The 11,385-nt window shown below is 38.7% G+C and overlaps 1 protein-coding gene across 1 annotated transcript; it reads right to left on the bottom strand.

Moving 5' to 3' along the window:
• Nucleotides 1-262: 262 nt before the first annotated feature.
• LOC144254262 (interferon-induced very large GTPase 1-like) lies at nt 263-7,545 on the bottom strand. The gene is given in 2 exon segments (XM_077797278.1): nt 263-2,298; nt 2,301-7,545. Coding segments are annotated over 2 exon segments (7,281 nt in total).
• Between the last annotated feature and the right edge of the window lie 3,840 nt (nt 7,546-11,385).

Below are 11,385 nucleotides of genomic sequence, written 5' to 3'. Positions count from 1 at the left end.
AGTACTCAGGAAAATACTTCAAATTAGGAAGTAGATTTTCTATATAGTTCATTTGATTTTGTCATATGGTCCTATTTTAGTAATTTCTTTCTAATCCAGACAGAATTGAGGAAGAGAGATATTAAATACTTTTTCAGGAACTCTTAAACACTTGAAGTGAAGTGGAATATTTAAAGTTATAGTTGTAAGAAGGATGTGTTTTAAGGTTGATATATAGTGTGACATTGTTCAGATGCTAAGGATCTTATGTGGTCATTGAGGATTATTGTTTATTCAAATCATTGAGCACATCTTGCTTTGTGATTTTTGCCCATTCATCAGGGATTTTACCAAGGTCAGTAAATTTTTTCTCATAATTTTCTTCTAGCTCTGATCTGAAATGAGAGACAAACCATTTCCAGTATGGTTGGGTGGATGAATCTGGGGTGATGCTCCATGTGGCAAAATTCCCTCCTGCCTGCCGATATTCCTTATATGAAAATTCCTGAACATCTCTCAAAATAAACGAAGAATCACTTGCTACTAAACTAGTACAACAATCAATGACAAAGTGCTCTGATTTATATTGATACTCTCCATTGACAGCCCGAGGACGATGAAATGGAACACTGTGGTCTCCATCATGTTCAGGAATTGTGTTTGTACAAATTGCTTTACAGAAGGGACACTGTTTCCAGCAACCACAAAGATGTTCAGAGAGGGTTTTCTCAATTTCAGGAACCATTTTATCTATATTCCTACTTGAAAAAATTTCTTCTACTTTTTTCATTGCAGGATCCAAAGCTGCACTCATGGCTTCTTTGAGAAACTCCATATCTTTTATTTCCTGGTGCTCAATGCTTATCAAGTCTCTTCGTGGGAAGATCAGCTTGTTCCCCAGGTAGTCACAGAACAAATCCAGCCACTCAGATGCAGTGCTGCTTTTATCTTTAGCTACTGCTGTGGATTCATGAATGGCAGACAGGATGGCAGATTTGATGTCCTCCAAACTTGTTTTAAAAAATATCTTTATATTTTTACCTCTGTTGACTGAAAAGTACTTTGTGGTTTTGTTTCTAATGTAAGTCCTAAAAAATGATTCTGGATTATGAATGTATTGCCAATAACTATCAAAATTTTCTTCTTCTGCTAGAGAGATGAGAATGTGTTTCTCCAGGTTAGCCCTGTTTCCATTGAAGGCAGGGCAGGTAGCTTGTATGTCCCCAGTTATTTTCAGGCACATATTCCCCCATATGGTGTCAGAGACAGCAGGAGTGAGCTTCTGCCAGAGAAAATCAACAAAAGACGTGATGGAGGTTGCACCTTGGCAGAAGATCTTGAAACTCATGAAAAAATCATCTTTCTTGTTTTCTAGATACCTTACAGGATCATTTGCTATTTTTAATGCTCTGTGAATTTCCTTAAAATGTTTTGATGCTCTACAAAATAAACACCAACATAATTCAATTTTGTATTCACCGGTAAATATATATCTGTCCTTAGTGAGTGCAGAATTCACTTCATTTTCTACTACTCTCAGGATTTCATGGAAGTCACTTTGATGATAATCACATTGGTGACTCCAAATGCTGTTAATAGATTCATCAAATCTTGAAAAAATGCGTTCAGTAGTCATATTAATGGGCACTTTATCACAGGCCTCTAAATTCTTTGAGAAACTGCAATATTCTGGACAAATCTTGACATGTTTTACAAAATCTATTTGAAAATCCTCTCTAGTATTTCTCTTTATTTTTTCTACTATGTTTTTCTCCTTTTTGAAATGATCTAAAAGGATGTTTTCAGCATCCACATCAATGTTAGGCTCTATGGCTTGAGGGACATTTGAGGACACTTCACAGACCCATTTTCCCCAAATTTGGTTGAATTTCTCACGTAAATCTTCATCACTCAATTTTTCACCATTTAAACTTAAAGCCAATTTTTGGCTCCTATCCAGTAATTCATTTTTATATACCTTCTTTTTCTGTTCCAGTTGTTCTTGACTTTCTTTGAGACGAATAAGTTCATTGGCTTTTCTTTTAGTGTCCAAAATAAGTGACTCTTTAAGTAATAGCAGCCTATTTTCAAAATGGGCTTTCCATTGGATGAGTATATAGCTCTCTGTGTCTTCAATAAAATATTTTTCAAATTCTTGCTTGATGGTTTCATATATCTTTACAACTGGATCCTCAATCATGCTTGCTATAAGTGTCAGAATTTTTCTATTCTGAATCTGATTGTGAAGCTGGTTCTGCAAGTCCAACATATGACTCCTGAGCTCCCAGGTCCACTGGTTATACATGGTTTCTAGTTTCTCATGGCCATGACCTCTCGGGTGTTCCTAAAATTGAAAATGAAGTTCTCACTTACCAGGGCTCTCCACAAATCTTGAACTCTGAATTTTATGTCTGATATCCTCATGATACTTCCTCTGGATTCCTGTTTGGCAGTCAAAAGGATTCTACTTTTCAGTTCTTGTACATTGTGGCTATAGCGAGGATTGGGAGGGGCCATGGGGGGATTGCCCTCCCAGAGGTGAGCAAAGTAGTACACGTGAGTATTGACATCAAACTTGATGACATCATTGAAGCAGGTTACATCTGAGCACTCTTCTTGTTTAGCAGCCAGTGCTGCCATTTCATCTAGCCTCTGCCCTAACCCCCTTCGTCCATCCATAGTTTGGTCTTTAGCTGTCACTTCTCCTACATTCTGATGCACAAATATGCAAGTTGGGGAGATTTTCACTTGTTTCATCCTCAGAAAGGCTTGGATTACTATCTGTAGGATGTCTTGCATTTCTGATGGATTCTCCCCAAATATATTGATCAGAGTCAAGTTTGCAAGTCCAATGACAAAGGTGGCTAACTCATTGTCCCAATTCTGGGATTTGTTGCTGAGTTCTGGGGCCCGAAGTCCTTCTGTGTCTACAACCAGCACAAAGTCAAAGCCAAGTTCCTCTGTTGATGACTCATCCACCTTTAGGAGCTGCATGTAGGCCCCCCTGGTACACCTGCCTGCACTTACATTGAACTGCAGCCCAAAAAGAGCATTCAGTAGGGTGGACTTCCCAGAGCTCTGCAGGCCAAGGACAGAGAGAACAAAGAGCCGTTTGTCTCCCAGTTTCTCAGAGAGCTTGTCAAAAACAGCTGCCATCCACTTTAGGGGCACATAGGAAGTATCCCCATCAATCAGCTCTATGGGAACACCAGCTATCATCAGGTCTGCAGCAATTTGGGGAAGGAAGAGAAAAAGTATATCTCTTGTAGAAGAAGTTTCTTCCAGAGCTTCATAGATCTGGCCAATTTCTCTGAGAAATTGCTCAATTCCTAAGGTACAATCAGTAATCTTGGTAGAGATGGATTCTATTTGATGTTGTAAGAGTTTCAAAGAGTTGCTGTATTGGGATATTCGCTTTTCTGTTTGTATGTTTGAAAACAAATGAATTAATTTTTCTTTCAGGTTTTTCAAATGCTCTGCAGTCAGGATATCCAAAAACATACTCATCCATTGTAAGAAGTAGAGTAAAGTGTGAGTTTCTGAATACTTGTAGAGAATTTGAAGCACAAATTTCATTACATCTTTTAGAGGAAAAGCTTTTTCCAATTGTTGTTGCCTTATTCTTTGTTTATCTGTCTCAATCTCACTCTTGTGTTGTTCAATGCTTCGATTCCCCTTTTCTCTTAGGTGATACATTTCTTTGTCCTTCTTACACCAAAGATGCCACAGTTGTCCCTGAAGGGGAAGAAAATTTTCCTTCACTTGAGTCAACTCTGTTTGTCCTAGGAGATCCCTTATAATTTGTGCCTTTTTCTTGACTTCCTTGAAATCACTCTGGTCTTCATCAATAAAAAATCCTTTCTGGTAAGCAATATGACAACAGTCCTCTATGCTGAGAGCAGTGTCAGAGAACTTTAGCAAATGTCTGATGGCAGTTGTGAGTTCCTCTGTCACTTCTGCACCATTTTTGCTCTTCATACCAATTTTCACCTTTCTATCAGAATAATTGGATTTGGATTTTTCTTTGTCATCAAGCAAGCAGATCAATGATTTTGAGGACTGCCACAAGTCATTAACAACTGCTCGGCTTTCTTCATTGTCATCAGAAGCTGACATGAGGACCACAATGATAGAAGAGACCTCCTGCAGAAAAGTGAGCTGCCTTTTATTTTCCTTTGCATCTCCATGAAGATTGGTGAAGGTCACACACTTGTCAAACCTGTCTTCCTCTTCCCCACCAGGGAAGAACCAGCAGATTTCCACCACACCCCCCATCAAGAGGCAGTTCTTGCTGCTTTCTCTGCAGTGTCGGTGGAAAAACACATCATGTTTGTGCTCACTGAGAAGACAGTTCATGATCTGAGATTTGGAAGCAGAGAGGCCACTGCCAACTCTAATGAAGGACACAAAGGGAGTGGAGACACGACACATCTGCTGACTTTGGTGACTATTTTTCCCTTGTGGTGATTCCCTTGCTTGCTGCCAACTTCGCCTAATTTGTCTGAGAGACCAGACAGAGAATTCAATTTGAGAAGTGCAGGGATTTGGCACCAGGAGGGGCAGGGCAAATTGACAAATGGAAAGTTTGGTTAAAATGTATTGTCTGGCAAAATCATCTGCACAGTGAAAGATGGCCATCTGAATATCCATGGGGTGAATGTGGGGCTTGGACTCAATGATCAAAGTATTAGTGAGATTATCATCATCTTCAAAAAAGTCTTCATATGGATTACTAGCTCCATTTTCCTGATTAGAAATACTTGGAGAGACCTGATGTTCTATGTTTCCATCCTCTTTGAAAACCTGGTATCTCAATCTATAATCCTGCATCAGTGGCTTCTGAAGGAAATAAAAGGGAAGTTCCTGTTCAGATTTGGGCTGAGTGTTGCACACAGAAGGCTTGTAGATCAGATGAAAGTCAGCTCTATTCATCCTTTTTGGGTAGTAATGTTCTAGGCCAAGACGCTGGAGTAAGTCCAGGAAAGCTCCATTTTCTATTATTTCATGTGTGTTATTTGTATTAGTTTCTGGTTCGAAGGGCTGTTTCTTTTCATCAAGAAGACTTTGTAGCTCTCTTTTGACCTCATCCATTTTCACAGAAGAGATGGTAGCTTCATAATCTCCATCAATGAGTAGACTTAAGTCTCTTTCTAAGTTTTCCCAATCATGAGCTGCCCCACATTTAGTGAGGACATGAACAACTTCTTCAGAAAAGAATTGTTCCATATGTTTTGTTATAAATTCCATGCGTTTTGTCTTCTCTTCTGGTGAAATAACTGTGACACCAGCTGTGGCTGTCAGACTTGTGAACACCAGAAATGCATGTGCCCTGGAGCTGGAAGTGGTTTTCAGCTGCTGGTATTTATTGTAGGCAGTTTGCATTTTATCCAGAAGGAAGTTTAACTCATCATGGCTCAGAAGATGTCGAAAATTATTACTTACCACCTGATATCCTGCACCAGCTGCAATGGAAAGTAGCAAGAGCTGTGTGTCTGTCTGCTCTGATGCTTGGAGGTGATTTAAGAAGCTGTTGAGAGCCAAGCTGACCTTATATGTGGCCTTTCTTTGAGCTTTTTCAACTGATTCTGGAGACTCAGATTTTACCTTTACTTCCAAGACTTCATTTTGGGTATCCTTTATAATATTAATAAATTCAGAAAATTGGAAGCATTTGACAAGTTCTTCTTCTGACTCTGGCTGGTTGATCCAGTGCATAATGGAGTGATTCTGAGGAAAGTTTTCCACTTTGTAGATGTGAGGATCAAGAAGAATACCCAAGAGCATTTTAATACATTTTGTTTTATAATTTAAAGACATTTTGCAAAAGTTGACAGTATTGACTAAAAAGATCTGCAGATCTTTATCTGTGAGGCATAGATTAATCCAAGTGTCATCACCTTTTGTTTTTTGACTCAATATTTGCATGAAATCTATCATTTTTTGAAGTTGTTTTTCTGGATCAGACACCACCCAGGACTTCACACCATCTAGGAAAACTCTAACCTCTTGCCTAATGTTCAGTAACTCCTCTCCCTCTTGGATCTGTGTGGAGAAACCAGTCAGAGAAGTGTAATTGTCTCTCAGGCAATTAGCCACCTTAAGGGGATCCTTAAAATTACTTCTGTATCTGGAGAGGATGATGTCCCAAATAGGCACCAGTTGAATTCCCCTATCAATGACACACCAGGTTTGATTGCTGGCAATAAGGCCAGCTTTCCATTGAGCAAGGTCATCTGCTTCTGGTGGTCCACCTGTCTTGGATACAGATAATTGGAATTTGGTTTGGAGGTTTTGAAAAGTCTTGTTCTGAACAGCTGCTTTTGAATGTGAATCTGACACATTCATACCTGCAGCAACATTCATTCCAAAACCATGGTAGCCACCACTTATGTAAAAATCCAGGGCTTCTATTGCCTGCTGCTTTATATCAACTAGGTGATATTTTTGGAACCCCTTTGAGACAGCCTTCCACCAGTAGATTCCTCCCAGGTGCAGAGGGCCTTGGTTAGCATGAGAGCCAAACCTGTGGAAGAATCTTTCACTCCAGTGTTTCAGCACCTGGGATTCCTGAGGGTCTGTAGTCTGATCCAGAAGGTCTTCAAGGCATTTCAATTCCTGAGGAGCAGCATCGGACAACTGGAGTTGATCAATTGGGAAGTTGCAGGATGCCATGGGAGTGTATCTGAACTTGGTTGAGCAGAAATAAGAGCACCCAGAATTTGTTAGGTGGGTTTGCTTGGATTCTGAATGTTTGCTTTTATCCAGTTCAGTTTCTAAACTAAATCCCCAACCTCCAACCTTGGCTGAAATAGTTAAACTGAAGCCTAAATTCTCCATAGACTGGGTGAACATGACTTCTGCTTGAGAAGATGTAAATTCTTCAGATTTCATCCATGTGCCCTGCTGAGGGCCAAGGAGTGAGAACTCCTTGGGGACACTGAGTAGCTCCTCTCTCCTCTGTATCAGGTCCATGTGGTGGCAGGTTTTGTATATTCCCTGCAGGGCCAGCCCTCCAGATGCCCATCTTACCAGATCTCTATCTGGGAGGTTTGGTCTGTGAGATGGCGTCTGCTCCATGGGACTGAGTTCTTTCTTCATGATTTCCATGAATTCCCTTAGGGGCTTTGGAGGCTTCAGCCTGTTCTCTTCAGGGATCTCCATGGCTTGCCTCAGCTCTGCTTCCTTTCTCTTCACTGCCTCTTCCTGTCTCTGTCTCCTTTCTGACAGCATGCTCTTTATCTCTTTCACTGCTTGTTCTGTCTGCTTCTCCTTTTTCCTCTCCACTGGTGGTTCCCGTAACTCTGCAAGACTATTTGAGGGGGACAGGTCAAGCAGTTTATTCAAGGCCCTTTTCTCCCATGGATATCGTATCTTGGATTTCAGCTTCTGGAGGTCTTTTCCTTTTAATGATTGTAATGACTGGGCACAGGTCACACCCAGGACTTCCTTCAGCTTGATCAACCAGTACTCAACTTCCAGTCCCACTTCTCTGAGCATTTCTGGAAGATCTTGCCTCCTTTTGCTTCTGAGGAGAGGCTCATCCAGGTTCTGCTTGCTTCTGTCCATGGCTGTGTGAAAAAAAGACATTCAGTTAGTGTTGACTGGGTCCTGAGATTAGGAAGTGTCAGCCACATGATGAAAAGTATGAATGTATTAGGAAAGCTAGTCTCCAAGGCCTTCTCATCCCTTGCTTTACTTATTCTAAAATTTATTTTTCATCAAAATCTTTCTGTATATTTTCTAGACATCATTGACTGTGTTTTCAACATAGACTTTTTAAAAATTTTCTATGGTGAATTGAAACTTAATGGCCTAATTTGAACACTTTACACACAAACAATTTCACTGAAACTATGATACTGAGGCATGGAGTTTGATAATATCCATGAGTTTCTCAGCTTAATGTTTATTTTTTAAACTATAGCAATATCAAAACTTAGTTATCTTTCTACTATTTTTTTCTTTGAATTACTTCATTCCTATCACTCTGTCAGTTCTTCTTAGGATATTTAATGCCAATTTGTTCTCTGTCCTTTAAAATGAACTTCTAACATTTTTTTACACTTCTAGATCACTACTTTGTTGCATCTTTACTGAGTTAAAACTGTCTTTCCATTACATGAACAATTATTTATATATGGATGTCATTCAAATATATGTATATAGATCTACAGACTCTCCTCAATCTGGATTTTATTAGTGTTCTACACCCATTCCATCTTCAGCATATATCCTTTGATTGTAGATGAGATATAGTTTCATTTCTTTCAAGTTTATACTTTATTCAGTTTTTTTTCCTTTTATTCTACCTATCCCATCAATGGCACTAGCATCCCTGCTCAATGGGTATCCTATACACTTGTCTTTCTATGAATGTAAATTTATTACACCATGTCTTTTTAACCTACCCCATTAAGTCTCTCTTTTTAGTTGAATTTTTTTATTGGTTTTATTTTTTAAATACATGACAGCAGAATGCATCACATTTCTTATTACACATATAGAACAATTTTTCATACCTCTATTTTTATATAAAGTATGTTCACATTAATTCATGTCTTCAATTCAATTACATGTACTTTGCATAATGATGTCTATCACATTCCACCACCCTTGCTAATTCCTGCCTCTCCCTTTCCCTCCCACCCCTCTTCCCTATCTAGAATCCATCTATTCCTCCCAAGCTCTCCCTCCCTACCCCACTATGACTCAGCTTCCTTATATCAGAGAAAACATTTGGCATTTCTTTTTTTTGGTATTGGCGAACTTCACTTAGCATTATCTTCTCCAATGCCATCCATTTTTATTTTTAAATTTTTATTGGTACATTATATATTTATATAATAATGAGAGTAGTCATCATGCTTATTCAAACATGCACATAATTTGATCAATCTCATTCATTGATACCTTCCTTTCCCATAGATGAGCCACTGATCTACTTGCTCTACTCTATTGATCTCCCCTCTATTATTATTATGATTGTTGTTATTATTATTTTAATTAGTGTAATATAAAAGGTTCAGATTCTTTGTTGTGGTATAGTCATGCCTGGGTAGCATAGTCTGATAGATTTTGTTCTCCAGTACTACCCTATGCCATCACCTCTTCCTTTCGTCTTTCTCCCCTCTATCTATTCTGTTGTTCTCACATCTATTTTTATGAGATCCTTTATTTAAAATTCATTACTTTTTTCTCTCTGGCTTTCTCTAGTCAGAGACAACATTCAATCTTTGCCTTTCTGGGGCTGGCATATTTCACTTAGCATGATGTTCTCAATTCCATTCATTGACCATCAAATGATATAATTTTACTTTTCTTTGTGGTTGAATAAAAGTCAATTGTGTATATACTGCATTTTCTTTATCTATTTTCCTGTTAACAGACACCTAGGGTGATTCAATAACTCGGTTATTGTATTGTGAATTTCACTGCTCTAAACATTGGCATACATATATCACTCTAGTATGCTGATTTTAGTTATTTTGGATAAATAGGTGTGGTACACAAGAGTCATATAGTTATTCCATTCCTAGTCTTTGAAAAATTCTCCATACTACATTCTTAAGTGTATGTACTAATTTACCATTTCAACAATAATGTATAAATGCATATTTATAACTGTATTGTTTTCCCTCACATCCTCATTAGCAATTATTGTTATTTGTATTCTTGGTGTTAAAACTCCTTTTATATATATTTCTTTTCATTTCCTACACACAGTCTTTTAGAATTTTCTTTCACTTGAAATAAATTTGCTATGCCTTGGTCTATGCCTTAGCAAATTGGTAAGTCCTATGTGTGTATGCCAAGACCCTAGAATTTATACATCTGGTTCTCCTTCACTGAAACATCTCCTATCTCTTTGTGGGGACATATGTGAGTCTCAGGTGCAGGAATTATAATTCAATGGGAGTAGGGAAACTATGTAATTTGTCCTCATCTAGTTGGTCTGTTTTAAAGGTTTCCAATTTGTTAGCCTTGATTTTGGGAATCCCCTTTACGGGCTGGATATAAGGTGTCCTCCAAAATATCATGTGTGAAACAATGCAAGAAAGTTAGAAGTGAAATGATTGGGTTATGTAAGCCTTAACTCAATCAGTGACAGAATTCCTTGATTGAGATTAACTGAGTGGTAACTGAAGGCATGTAGGGTGTGGCTGAAAGAGGTGGGTCATTGGGGATGTGACTTTTGGATATATGTTTTGTCACTGGAGAGTGGAGCCTCTATCTTTCTCTCTGATTCTTGTTGTTCTGTTCTCTACCATAAACTTTGATCCTGATATTCTGTTTCACTGCAGGACACAAGGAATAAAGTAGGTTGTCTACATACTTAGAGTTCTTAAATTGTGAGGCCCCAAATAAAATTTTCTTCCTCTAAAATTGTTCTTGCTAGGTCTTTTTGTCCTAGCAATGATAAGGCTGACTAAATCACCCTCCTTGTCTGTATATGTGCTTTTGTTATATCTGTTACTGGCCCTTGAAGATATGGGCAACACCATGTCCATTTTTGCTAGTAGTCTCTAGGAAAGAAGTTTGGCTCAATGGATCACATAAAGCTTTAAAACTTTAACTAAGAAAAAGATGCTATGTTACTTTAACACAGTCTGAAAGATGCATGATTTGGAAAATGAGAAAAGATTGCTGTTGAATATTATTCTGAATTATTATAAAATATTGCACTTGTAGTTGCTCTGTCAGAAGTCAGGAAAAGGAAGGACATTTTGTATATTCAGGCATTCATATTTATGTAATTACATGATAAATAGTCTGAATGACTTGGAACTAAGATAATGGTAAAAAACAAAATCAAACAAAAAACCCACAGTCTTCAGTGCAAAAAATATAGCAGAATACCAAAAGGAAAAATTAAGAAAGCGATAAATCATTTTAACTCAATTGCAGCTGGCTGGCACTTCATCTTGACCTGCTTCTAGCACTGGCCCTAGGTCCAGGCAGTTTTGGGTTATCCCTACTGCAAAACACTGTTTGGAGATGCTGGCCTCAGACTAGAGGAAGAAGCTGGGGAAGCTGAGTAGAATGGGGAGAAATAATTTTTGAGTAGGGGAAGTGGGACTCCCAAGGGCTGAGCTTCTATCCTAACTTCAAGCCTGCCCCTGCCTCAGGCAGACTCTCTTCTGCCTGCTGGTTGAAGAGAATGTGGCAGCAGTAGGACCCAGGCTGCTGGCACCTAGAGGTTATGACCTGGGGATGGGAATGGTTTCCCTTTTTAAAAACTAATAGGGTACTTCATTTGGCCAAACATCCAGCATTGGGGCAGGTCAATGCTGGCTATGGCAGTACTCATTTTTATAAATGTGCAAGGGGATGGCCAATATAAACAAAAGCCCAGGAGTGCCACAGTCTGGCTGGGCACAAATAACCCAGCTGCCATAAAGCCTCGTA

This window comes from Urocitellus parryii, chromosome 4 (assembly GCF_045843805.1).
Source record: "Urocitellus parryii isolate mUroPar1 chromosome 4, mUroPar1.hap1, whole genome shotgun sequence".
NCBI lineage: Eukaryota > Metazoa > Chordata > Mammalia > Rodentia > Sciuridae > Urocitellus > Urocitellus parryii.
This window is presented reverse-complemented; position numbering and strand designations above follow the sequence as displayed.